At 50.3% G+C, this 11,216-nt stretch overlaps 1 protein-coding gene across 1 annotated transcript in view; it reads right to left on the minus strand.

The window, feature by feature from the left end:
* Nucleotides 1-6,430, minus strand: part of lonrf2 (LON peptidase N-terminal domain and ring finger 2) — a 39,426-nt gene extending 32,996 nt beyond the window's left edge. Inside the window, exon 1 of the mRNA XM_043691693.1 lies at nt 5,674-6,430. Coding sequence (XP_043547628.1) covers nt 5,674-6,355 — 682 coding nt within the window. The 5' untranslated portion in view covers nt 6,356-6,430. The remainder of the gene's footprint in view (nt 1-5,673) is intronic.
* Nucleotides 6,431-11,216: the final 4,786 nt, after the last annotated feature.

Raw genomic sequence — 11,216 nt, forward strand, 5'->3', positions numbered from 1 at the left:
GGCGACTGACTGTGTGGAGTTTGCACGTTCTCCCCGTGTCTGTGTGGGTTTCCTCCGGGTGCTCCGGTTTCCTCCCACAGTCCAAAGATGTGCAGGGACAGGTGAATTGGCCATACTAAATTGCCCGTAGTGTTAGGTAAGGGGTAAATGTAGGGGTATGGGTGGGTTTCGCTTCGGCGGGTCGGTGTGGACTTGTTGGGCCGAAGGGCCTGTTTCCACACTGTAATCAAATCTAATCTAATTTCCATGGAGGGATATGGGCCAGGAGCAGTCAGGTGGGACTAGTTTAGTTTAGGATTATGTTTGGCATGGACTGGTTAGACGGAAGGGTCAGTTTCTGTGCTGTATGACATTTGGTTCAATAGTACATTTGCCACTGACTCAAGTGGTTTTTGGCTTACTTGTACACGTCTCATGTGCATTGAAGATATAGAGATAAGTAACTTGGTCTTTGGTAACTTCTAAACGGTTACTATAAATGCCACTAAATTCACAGACTGTTTTTCATCTTTTCCAAATATTAACAGAGTACGTTTGGCTGTGTTTGGCTGCCAAGTTGAAATTTCACATTTAGTCATACACCCACAACCCTCATCTTCCCACAAGTCTCTGGAGGAAAGCTCTTTGTTTGAGATTTCAAATATGAAACAATCTTGGCTTCACTGACCATCATGTAGCCTCTATTTAGAGGACAATTCACAAAAAGCAGATATAAAGAAAATAAAATTCAACTTCACAGAAATACACACAAACCCTGTGAAACTTCTGTCCTGGTGGCGGTTGGAGGGGCGGGGTTCAAGGGCGGAGGATCGATTTAGAGGACAATTCACAAAAAGCAGATATAAAGAAAATAAAATTCAACTTCACAGAAATACACACAAACCCTGTGAAACAAAACAGGTTCTGTTTGAAAGAGAAATTGGACAGGGGCTGATGTCCCCTGCTGCTCAAGCTTAGATGTCACATGGGAGAGAAAAAGATTGGGTGTTACATGAAAGTTAAACATTAGCTTGATAAAGGTCATTCAATTAAGTAACATGGTCTTTCAGCCTTATTAAATTGTGCCAAGTCATTCACCTCAGGCCTAAAGAGAAGTCATAGAGTCAGATGTACAGCACGGAAACAAACCCTTCAGTCCAACCAGTCTATGCCGACCAGATATCCCAACCCAATTTGGTCCCACTTGGCCCATATCCTTCTAAACCCTTCCTTTTCATATACCCATCCAGACGACTTTTAAATGTTGCAATTGTACCAGCCTCCACCACTTCCTCTGGCAGGGAACAAAAATATCTCTCCCCCAGAAAAGTATGACAGTCTAAGTTAAGAAAAAAAACTCAGTGAAACAGATTGAATTCACTTTCACATTAAACTGTTTACTTCCGCAAGTAAACTGAGTTAAGACTCACATTAGATATAACTGAACAGTATAACAGGCTCAAGGAACTGACTGACACATTTCCAGTCCCTCTGATTTCATAATGTGCAAAACCTTACCCGAGTCCGAGAGATATACAGCATAGAAACAGATCCTTCGGTCCAACTCATCCATGCCAACCAGATGTCCTGAATAAGTCATTTGCCAGCATTTGGCCCATATCCCTCCAAATCCTTCCTAGACATATATCCATCTAGGTGCCTTTTAAATGTTGTAATTGTATCAGCTCCACCACTTCCTCTGACAGCTCATTCCATTTATACACCACTCTCTGCATGAACAAGTTGCCCCTTAGGTCCCTAAAATCATTCCCCTCTCACCCTAAGCCTTTGCCCTCTCATTTTGGACTCTCCTAGCTATGCCCTCATGATTTTATAAACCTCTACAAGGTCACCCCTCAGCCTCTGATGGTCCAGGGAAAATAGCACCAGTTTATTCAGCCTCTAACTATAGCTCAAACCCTCCAACCCTGGCAACATCCTTGCAAATCTTTCTTAACCATTTTAAGTTTCACAACATCCTTGCTATAGCAAGGAGACCAGAATTAAAGACAATAGCCCAAAAGTGGCCTAACTAATATCTTGCATAGCCGCAAACGTCCTCCAAACTCCCAAACAATTGGTGTTGATAAAACCCGATATTTCCATTCTGGTATGATTTCATGTTATAAGAAAAATTGCACAATAGCCACACCATTTAAACTGATGGAACCTGAATCACATTATAGCCAACACAGGTAAGGAAAGATTACGTTCTACAAATAATGGTATAAATTCTTCAGTCACATTAAAGTGAATTCGCATTGAAGAAACATGCATTATAGCAGAACCGACTGTACTCGATGCACTGTCCAATAAAGTTGAAACTTTATTGCTGGAACAGCACAGCAGGTCAGGCAGCATCCAGGGAACAGGAGATTCGACGTTGTAGACTCTCCTAGCTATGCCCTCATGATTTTATAAACCTCTACAAGGTCACCCCTCAGCCTCTGATGGTCCAGGGAAAATAGCACCAGTTTATTCAGCCTCTAACTATAGCTCAAACCCTCCAACCCTGGCAACATCCTTGCAAATCTTTCTTAACCATTTTAAGTTTCACAACATCCTTGCTATAGCTATAGCTATTGTCTTTAATTCTGGTCTCCTTGCTATAGCAAGGATGTTGTGAAACTTAAAATGGTTAAGAAAGATTTGCAAGGATGTTGCCAGGGTTGGAGGGTTTGAGCTATAGTTAGAGGCTGAATAAACTGGTGCTATTTTCCCTGGACCATCAGAGGCTGAGGGGTGACCTTGTAGAGGTTTATAAAATCATGAGGGCATAGCTAGGAGAGTCTACAACGTCGAATCTCCTGTTCCCTGGATGCTGCCTGACCTGCTGTGCTGTTCCAGCAATAAAGTTTCAACTTTGATCTCCAGCATCTGCAGACCTCACTTTCTCCGCACTGTCCAATAAAGGCAAGTGTGCCAATTACCTTCTTCCCTATCCTGTCTACCTGTGACTCTACTTTCAAGGAATTATAAACCTGCAGTCCAAGATCTCCTGGCTCAGCAACACTTCCCATGACCTTACCATTAAGGGTACAAGTATTTACCCTACCAAATGTGGCGTTTCATACGTATCTGGATTACACACCATCTGTCACTCCCCATCCCATCAGATCAATGTCCTGTTGTACTCTAAGGCAATATTCTTTGCTGTCATTATACTACCAGTTAATTGAATAAATCTAATAAAAGAAACAATTAAAATAATGCACATTGCAAAATTATCTTTCAACATGGATTAATTATTTGGCTCAACATTAGCTCTAAGGGAGCAAGAACTGAAAAAAATGGAACAAAGTTATAATTTCTTGTAGCTGTTTTCGTTGCTGTACCACTGCATTTAATTGTATAAAGAGTTGTGCAGCTACAAGAAATTAAAATCATACGTTTATTTTTCAGATCTTACACGTACCAATGAGTTTCCCCACTCTGGCTTATTATGAGAACTCCTTTTTTTCAGCTGCCTAAACCCCACACTGGAATATTTTCCCAAAACCTTCGTGAACTTCCTTCACTAAGTTCTTTAAAAAAATCTATCCCTAACCACGTTTTTGGACACCCGCCCGAACAGCTCCTTATGTGGCTCGGTGTCAAAGTTTGTTGCACAACGCTCCTGCGAAGTGATGTGTCAGGACCGTGGACGGACCAGACAGAGGACAACTAAATGCTGCAAGTTTGACATTAAATAACAGCAGATAAACACAAGCTGTGTTGTTACGTTTTTTTAGCCAGTTACGTAAATGAAAGCAGAAATAGGTCACTCGGGTTTCGATTGATGGACAACAGTCTCATCAAAAACAAACCAATGCCAGCTTCCCCACAGCAACGGGAGGCCGCTTCACCCCCTCCCCCGAACACACTCAGTGAGCCCTCCCCTCCCCCGGTACAGGAGCCGGGGCCCCCTCCCTCCCTAGGTTCAGGAGCCGGGGCCTCCCTCCCTCCCTAGGTTCAGGAGCCGGGGCCCCCCTCCCTCCCTCCCCGGTTCAGGAGCCGGGGCCTCCCTCCCTCCCCCGGTTCAGGAGCCGGGGCCTCCCTCCCTCCCTCGGTTCAGGAGCCGGGGCCCCCCTCCCTCCCTCGGTTCAGGAGCCGGGGCCCCCCTCCCTCCCTCGGTTCAGGAGCCGGGGCCCCCCTCCCTCCCTCGGTTCAGGAGCCGGGGCCCCCCTCCCTCCCTCGGTTCAGGAGCCGGGGCCCCCCTCCCTCCCTCGGTTCAGGAGCCGGGGCCCCCCTCCCTCCCTCGGTTCAGGAGCCGGGGCCCCCCTCCCTCCCTCGGTTCAGGAGCCGGGGCCCCCCTCCCTCCCTCGGTTCAGGAGCCGGGGCCCCCCTCCCTCCCTCGGTTCAGGAGCCGGGGCCCCCCTCCCTCCCCCGGTTCAGGAGCCGGGGCCCCCCTCCCTCCCCCGGTTCAGGAGCCGGGGCCCCCCTCCCTCCCCCGGTTCAGGAGCCGGGGCCCCCCTCCCTCCCCCGGTTCAGGAGCCGGGGCCCCCCTCCCTCCCCCGGTTCAGGAGCCGGGGCCCCCCTCCCTCCCCCGGTTCAGGAGCCGGGGCCCCCCTCCCTCCCCCGGTTCAGGAGCCGGGGCCCCCCTCCCTCCCCCGGTTCAGGAGCCGGGGCCCCCCTCCCTCCCCCGGTTCAGGAGCCGGGGCCCCCCTCCCTCCCCCGGTTCAGGAGCCGGGGCCCCCCTCCCTCCCCCGGTTCAGGAGCCGGGGCCCCCCTCCCTCCCCCGGTTCAGGAGCCGGGGCCCCCCTCCCTCCCCCGGTTCAGGAGCCGGGGCCCCCCTCCCTCCCCCGGTTCAGGAGCCGGGGCCCCCCTCCCTCCCCCGGTTCAGGAGCCGGGGCCCCCCTCCCTCCCCCGGTTCAGGAGCCGGGGCCCCCCTCCCTCCCCCGGTTCAGGAGCCGGGGCCCCCCTCCCTCCCCCGGTTCAGGAGCCGGGGCCCCCCTCCCTCCCCCGGTTCAGGAGCCGGGGCCCCCCTCCCTCCCCCGGTTCAGGAGCCGGGGCCCCCCTCCCTCCCCCGGTTCAGGAGCCGGGGCCCCCCTCCCTCCCCCGGTTCAGGAGCCGGGGCCCCCCTCCCTCCCCCGGTTCAGGAGCCGGGGCCCCCCTCCCTCCCCCGGTTCAGGAGCCGGGGCCCCCCTCCCTCCCCCGGTTCAGGAGCCGGGGCCCCCCTCCCTCCCCCGGTTCAGGAGCCGGGGCCCCCCTCCCTCCCCCGGTTCAGGAGCCGGGGCCCCCCTCCCTCCCCCGGTTCAGGAGCCGGGGCCCCCCTCCCTCCCCCGGTTCAGGAGCCGGGGCCCCCCTCCCTCCCCCGGTTCAGGAGCCGGGGCCCCCCTCCCTCCCCCGGTTCAGGAGCCGGGGCCCCCCTCCCTCCCCCGGTTCAGGAGCCGGGGCCCCCCTCCCTCCCCCGGTTCAGGAGCCGGGGCCCCCCTCCCTCCCCCGGTTCAGGAGCCGGGGCCCCCCTCCCTCCCCCGGTTCAGGAGCCGGGGCCCCCCTCCCTCCCCCGGTTCAGGAGCCGGGGCCCCCCTCCCTCCCCCGGTTCAGGAGCCGGGGCCCCCCTCCCTCCCCCGGTTCAGGAGCCGGGGCCCCCCTCCCTCCCCCGGTTCAGGAGTTCAGGAGCCGGGGCCTCCCTCCCCCGGTTCAGGAGCCGGGGCCCCCCTGCCTCCCTCCCCCGGTTCAGGAGCCGGGGCCCCTCGGTCCCACTGCTCTTACCCAGAGACAGCGCCTGTTCACACAGGCCCAGGGCCGCTGTGTAATCCCTGTGCTCGGCCAGAGTGGCGGCCTCCAGCTGCAGCCGCCGGGCGCGGCACTCCAACGGGAACCACTTTTCCAACAAGTTACACAGAATCACAGTGAGGCCGAGATGTGCTCTGGGCTTGGCCGGGGAGGAGGAGGAAGCGGCCCCGGCCCCGGCCGGCGACAGCGGACACACTTTACACTCCGTCACCGTCTCCTCCTCCACGCATCTCCGGCAGAAAGTGTGGCCGCACGGCAGCGACACGGGCTCGAACAGCAGCTCCAGGCAGATCCGGCAGCTCAGAGGCTCCGAGGCCGCGGCTTCCTCCTCCTGCCCGGGGCCTCCGTGCCGCAGCCGGCCGGCAGCCTGCGGCAGCGCCTCTTTCAGGTGGACGTTGGCGGCGATGCAGTCCAGCAGGTCGGTCAGGTCCTCGGGTCGGAGCCGCTCCAGCTCCGCGGCGCTGCGGTAGGCCTCGAAGGCCTCGGTGAAGCGACCGCAGCGGGTCAGAGCGCCGGCCTTGCTCAGGTAGAGGGCCCGCTGGGGGCCTAGTTCCAGCAGCTGGCACTCGTAAATATCAGCCGCCAGCTCATAGTTCATCGCCCGGAAAGCCTCGTCCGCCAGTTCCAGCATCTCGGTCCGAGCGGCCGGAGCCTCCATGCGGCCAGGGCCGGGCCGGGCCCAGCCACCAGAGAAGGGCTAGAACCGGGAGTCGAGGGCCCGAGTGGTGGTGGCTGCTGCAGCCAGGGCTTGGCGCTTGTCAGTCCGGTTGGTCGGTGGGGTCGGTCTCCGCCTCCCTCAGCCAGTCAGTGCGGCCTCCTTGCTCCCGCCTCTCAGGACATTATATAACCTGAGCCAGGCGAGCAGCTGTTGGATAAAGCATAGGGAGCTGACCGCCCCGGCCACGGCTGCAGCTTCAACATCACCACATTTACTCATGACAGGGAAAACAAATGATTCACTTGGACACCGTCCCGCCAAAATATCAGAAGAAACGATCAAATGAGTGATATTCCCTTCCCAGGTAAAATGATTGGAAATGGGAATTAAGGCCGAAATTGTTGGAAATGAGAATGGCAGCTGCCTATGCCATCAGCTCGCCCTCGGTTTGTCCCCGCTGTCAGCAACCGTGCAGCCCCGGCTCCTCCTTTCAAACCAGCACAATAAATAACCCGTAAAAATAAACCCGCAACGAGACAAAATAAAGCCACATACTTTACATCGGAATCGCAAAGCGGGGTGCTACAGATGCCGCGAATCTGAAATTAAGAGCAGGGAGAAGCCTTGAAATACTCAGCAGATGCAGACAGCATCTGTTGGCGAGCTAGCGAAACAGGGACTGGAGTTTCCCATATTTTGATTTAATGTGAAATCCAGATCGGCTGATACAAACGCAGAAAATGCTGGAGAAACTCAAGAGGACTGGCAGCATCTGTGGACAGAGAAACAGAGCAGTCGGACCTGCTGAGTTTCTCCAGAATTTTCTGTTCTTGTTTCAGATTTTCAGCATTCGCAGTATTTTTGCTTTTATTATTGTGAAGTCTCATGGTGGATATCCGTCTGACACTTTTCTCACGCAATTCGCGTCGTTCAGGCATTGGAAAAACGCTGCCCAAGGTTTCAGTTCATGAATATTCATCAACCTTGTCCATAAATCTAGCCACATGAATTCTGCAGAGTCCCAACATGAAAATCGCACGCGTTCTATCTTGTACAAATAGAAATAGGATGGTTGATCACTTGGTAATTAGTACTTTTCAGAAGCCAATGGAAATCTTAAGATCTAATGGAACGTGAAGTCAATTTTAATTAAACTTGATGTCATAGAATCATAGAGATGTACAGCATGGAGACAGACCCTTGGGTTCAACCTATCGGTGCTGACCAGATATCCCAACCCAATCTAGTCCCACCTGCCAGCACCTGGCCCATATCCCTCCAAACCCTTCCTATTCATAAAACCATCCAAATGCCTCTTAAATGTTGCAATTGTACCAGCAACCACCACATCCTCTGGCAGCTCATTCCATACATATACTACCCTCTGTGAAAAAGTTCCCCCTTAGGTCTCTTTTATATCTTTCCCCTCTCACCCTAAATCTATGCCCTCTAGTTCTGGACTCCCTGACCCCAGGGAAAAGACTTTGTCTATTTATCCTATCCATTCCCCTCATAATTTTGTAAACCACTATAAGATCACCCCTCAGCCTCCGACGCTCCAGGGAAAAAAAGCCCCAGCCTGTTCAGCCTCTCCCTGTAGCTCAGATCCTCCAACCCCGACAACATTCTTGTAAATCTTTTCTGAACCCTTTCAAGTTTCACAACATCTTTCCGATAGGAAGGAGACCAGAATTGCGTGCAGTATTCCAACAGTGGCCTAACCAATGTCCTGTACAGCCGCAACATGACCTCCCAACTCCTGTACTCAATACTCTGACCAATAAAGGAAAGCATACCAAACGCCTTCTTTACTATCCTATCTACCTGTGACTCCACTTTCAAGGAGCTATGAACCTGCACTCCAAGGTCTGTTTGTTCAGCACCACTCCCTTGGACCTTACTATTAAGTGTATAAGTCCTGCTAAGATTTGCTTTCCCAAAATGCAGCAACTTGCATTTATGTGCAATTGACCTAAAATTGTTAGTTGAATGGAATAAATCACTAAGCTGTTGAAGTCGTTCTTATTAACCATTTCAAGTATGAAACCAGAGACGGGCAGTGCTTCAAACCCTGAATTACTTGTTTGTCAGGGATGACCACTTGTGCAATTAAGTGTCCCTAATTACTTGTACTCAAGTTCAAAACTGCAAGACACTTCATCACTTACTAAAGGTTCCTGGAATGTACATCTGAGGATATGATAACACCGTCAGCAAAGAACATAATTGAGAAAGTGAAATTGGGTTTGCAAGTGGAGAAACCAAAGGGACTCTGACATAACAGCAGTTATAAAAACATTTCTTAAAAGAAAATTGGGATCTAATGTTATTGATTCAAAATGTTAAATGAATTAGAGTAGAAAGGAGGGGTGATAGCAGTATTAATCAAAATACCACATCAATGGTAGTATTAATGGTGAGAAATATGAATATATTTGGTGTGAGTTAATTAATAAGGGAACTCTCTGCGCTGGAAATATAAACTACCACCTAATTGCAATGAGGTAGAAAAAATGATGGAGGTTAAAGAAAATGTGGAATGAATATGAACCATAACTATCTAGATAGCTGGAAGAAAAAGATGCCAGTTTCTACAATTGGACATTTTATTATATGACAGTTATTAAGTTGGCTGCTTCAGCTCTTTGGATTAGATGGGCTAGACACTCATTCTGAGCATAGATCTGGCCATGGACTTCAGATAAAGTGACCACTCAATAATATAATTGGATGCCACAATGCCTAATAGGATAAGCACCAATTTGCATCAAGCTCTGTTATGAAAACCTGTTTGCAGTTGGGATAAAGGTTTGACAGATAAGGGATTCTGAATATGGTGGTAGTTCCCCTATCAACTAGCCAGGAATCTGGTGTTCAAGTCCCACCTACTCATGAGGAAAAATAGCATCTCTGAACAAGTTGATTAGAAAATATCTAAAATTTTGATGGGTCAAATTCAAGTCCAACCTTTCTGAGATGTGTATTAACATTTATTTTAAGTGTCAAGCAATACTAATGACTGACAAAGAGAGTTTAAGCCTTCCTCTTAACATCCAAATGCATTAGTATTTCATAAGCTCCCACCATCAACATCCTGAAGATCACCATTCACCAGAAACACAACAGTTCTGGCTACATGAATGCAAGAGCTATGAAACAAAGCAGGATATTGAGTATTCTGTAGCAAGTGAGATGGAGGATGGGAAACATTTCTGTCTGTAACAGCTGCTCCTTTTTTAAGGTATTTTAGGTGTTGGAGGTGATTTCCTCGAATTTTATCTGCTGTTGCATTGTTTTGGAACTTTGGAGAAAAAAAAAGCCAAATCAACAGCACTTTTAAAAGGGAGAAGAACAGACAAAGGAAGCATATGGTGAGGTCAGTACAGGAGAGAGAGAGAAAGAAAGAAACCCACATTGTTAACTGACAGAGTTAGCCATTACTGCCTTTGCTGTTGAATTCATGTATCGCGAGACATCGAGTCCATCTGGGAAAATTACAAAACAGTGAACTTCACAACAGATCTTGAAGGAACCTGTCTGGGAGTGGCCACAGCACAGAAGCAGATAAGTGGATTTTAAGCGCAGTCTTAAATTAAGTTTGCAGTAGTGTCATAGAGATGGACAGCATGGAAACAGACCCTTCAGTCCAACCTGTCAATGCCGACCAGATATCCCAACCCAATCTAGAACCACCTGCCAGCACCTGGCCCATATCCTTCCAAACCCTTCCTATTCATATACCCATCCAAATGCCTCTTCAATGTTGCAATTGTACTAGCCTCTACCACTTTCTCTGGCAGCTCATTCCAATTACGTACCACCCTCTGTGTGAAAAAGTTGCCCCTTAGGTCTCTTTTATATCTTTCCCCTCTCACAACCTATGCCCTCTAGTTCTGGACTCCCCTACCCCAGGGAAAAGATTTTGACTATTTACCCTTTCCGTGCCCCTCATGATCTTGTAAACCTCTATAAAGTCACCCCTCAGCCTCCGACGCTCTAGGGAAAACAGCCCTGCCTGTTTAGCTTCTCAGGCCTGTTTAGCTCAAATCCTCCAACCCTGGCAACATTCTTGTAAATCTTTTCTGAACCCTTTCAGGTTTCACAACATCTTTCCGATAGGAAGGAGATCAGAATTGCACGCAATATTTCAACAGTGGCCTAACCAATGTCCTGTACAGCTGCAACATGACCTCCCAACTCCTGTACCCAATACTCTGACCAATAACAAAAAGCACACCAAACACCTTCTTCACTATCCTATCTACCTGCGACTCCACTTTCAAGGAGCTATAAACCTGCACTCCAAGGTCTCTTTGTTTAGCAACACTCCCTAGATCCTTACCATTATATGTATAAGTTCTGCTAAGATTTGCTTTCCCAAAATGCAGCACCTCGCATTTATCTGAATTAAACTCCATCTGCCACTTCTCAGCCATTGGCCCATCTGGTCCAGATCCTGTTGTAATCTGAGGTAACCTTCTTCGCTGTCCACTACACCTCCAATTTTGGTGTCATCTGCAAACGTATTAACTGTACCTCTTATGCTCACATCCAAATCATTTATGTAAATGACAAACAGTAGAGAACCAGGCACCGATCCTTGTGGCACTCCACTGGTCACAGGCCTCCAGTCTGAAAAACAACCCTCCACCACCACCCTCTGTCTTCTACCTTTGAGCTAGTCCTGTATCCAAATGGCTCGTTCTCCCTGTATTCCATGAGATCTAATGTTGCTCACCAATCTCCCATGGGGAACCTTGTCAAATGCCTTACTGAAGTCCATATAGATCACATCTACTGCTCTGCCCTCATCAATCTTCTTTGTTACTTCTTCAAAAAACTCAATCAAGTTTGTGAGACA

This window comes from Chiloscyllium plagiosum, chromosome 6 (assembly GCF_004010195.1).
Source record: "Chiloscyllium plagiosum isolate BGI_BamShark_2017 chromosome 6, ASM401019v2, whole genome shotgun sequence".
In the NCBI taxonomy this organism is placed as follows: domain Eukaryota; kingdom Metazoa; phylum Chordata; class Chondrichthyes; order Orectolobiformes; family Hemiscylliidae; genus Chiloscyllium; species Chiloscyllium plagiosum.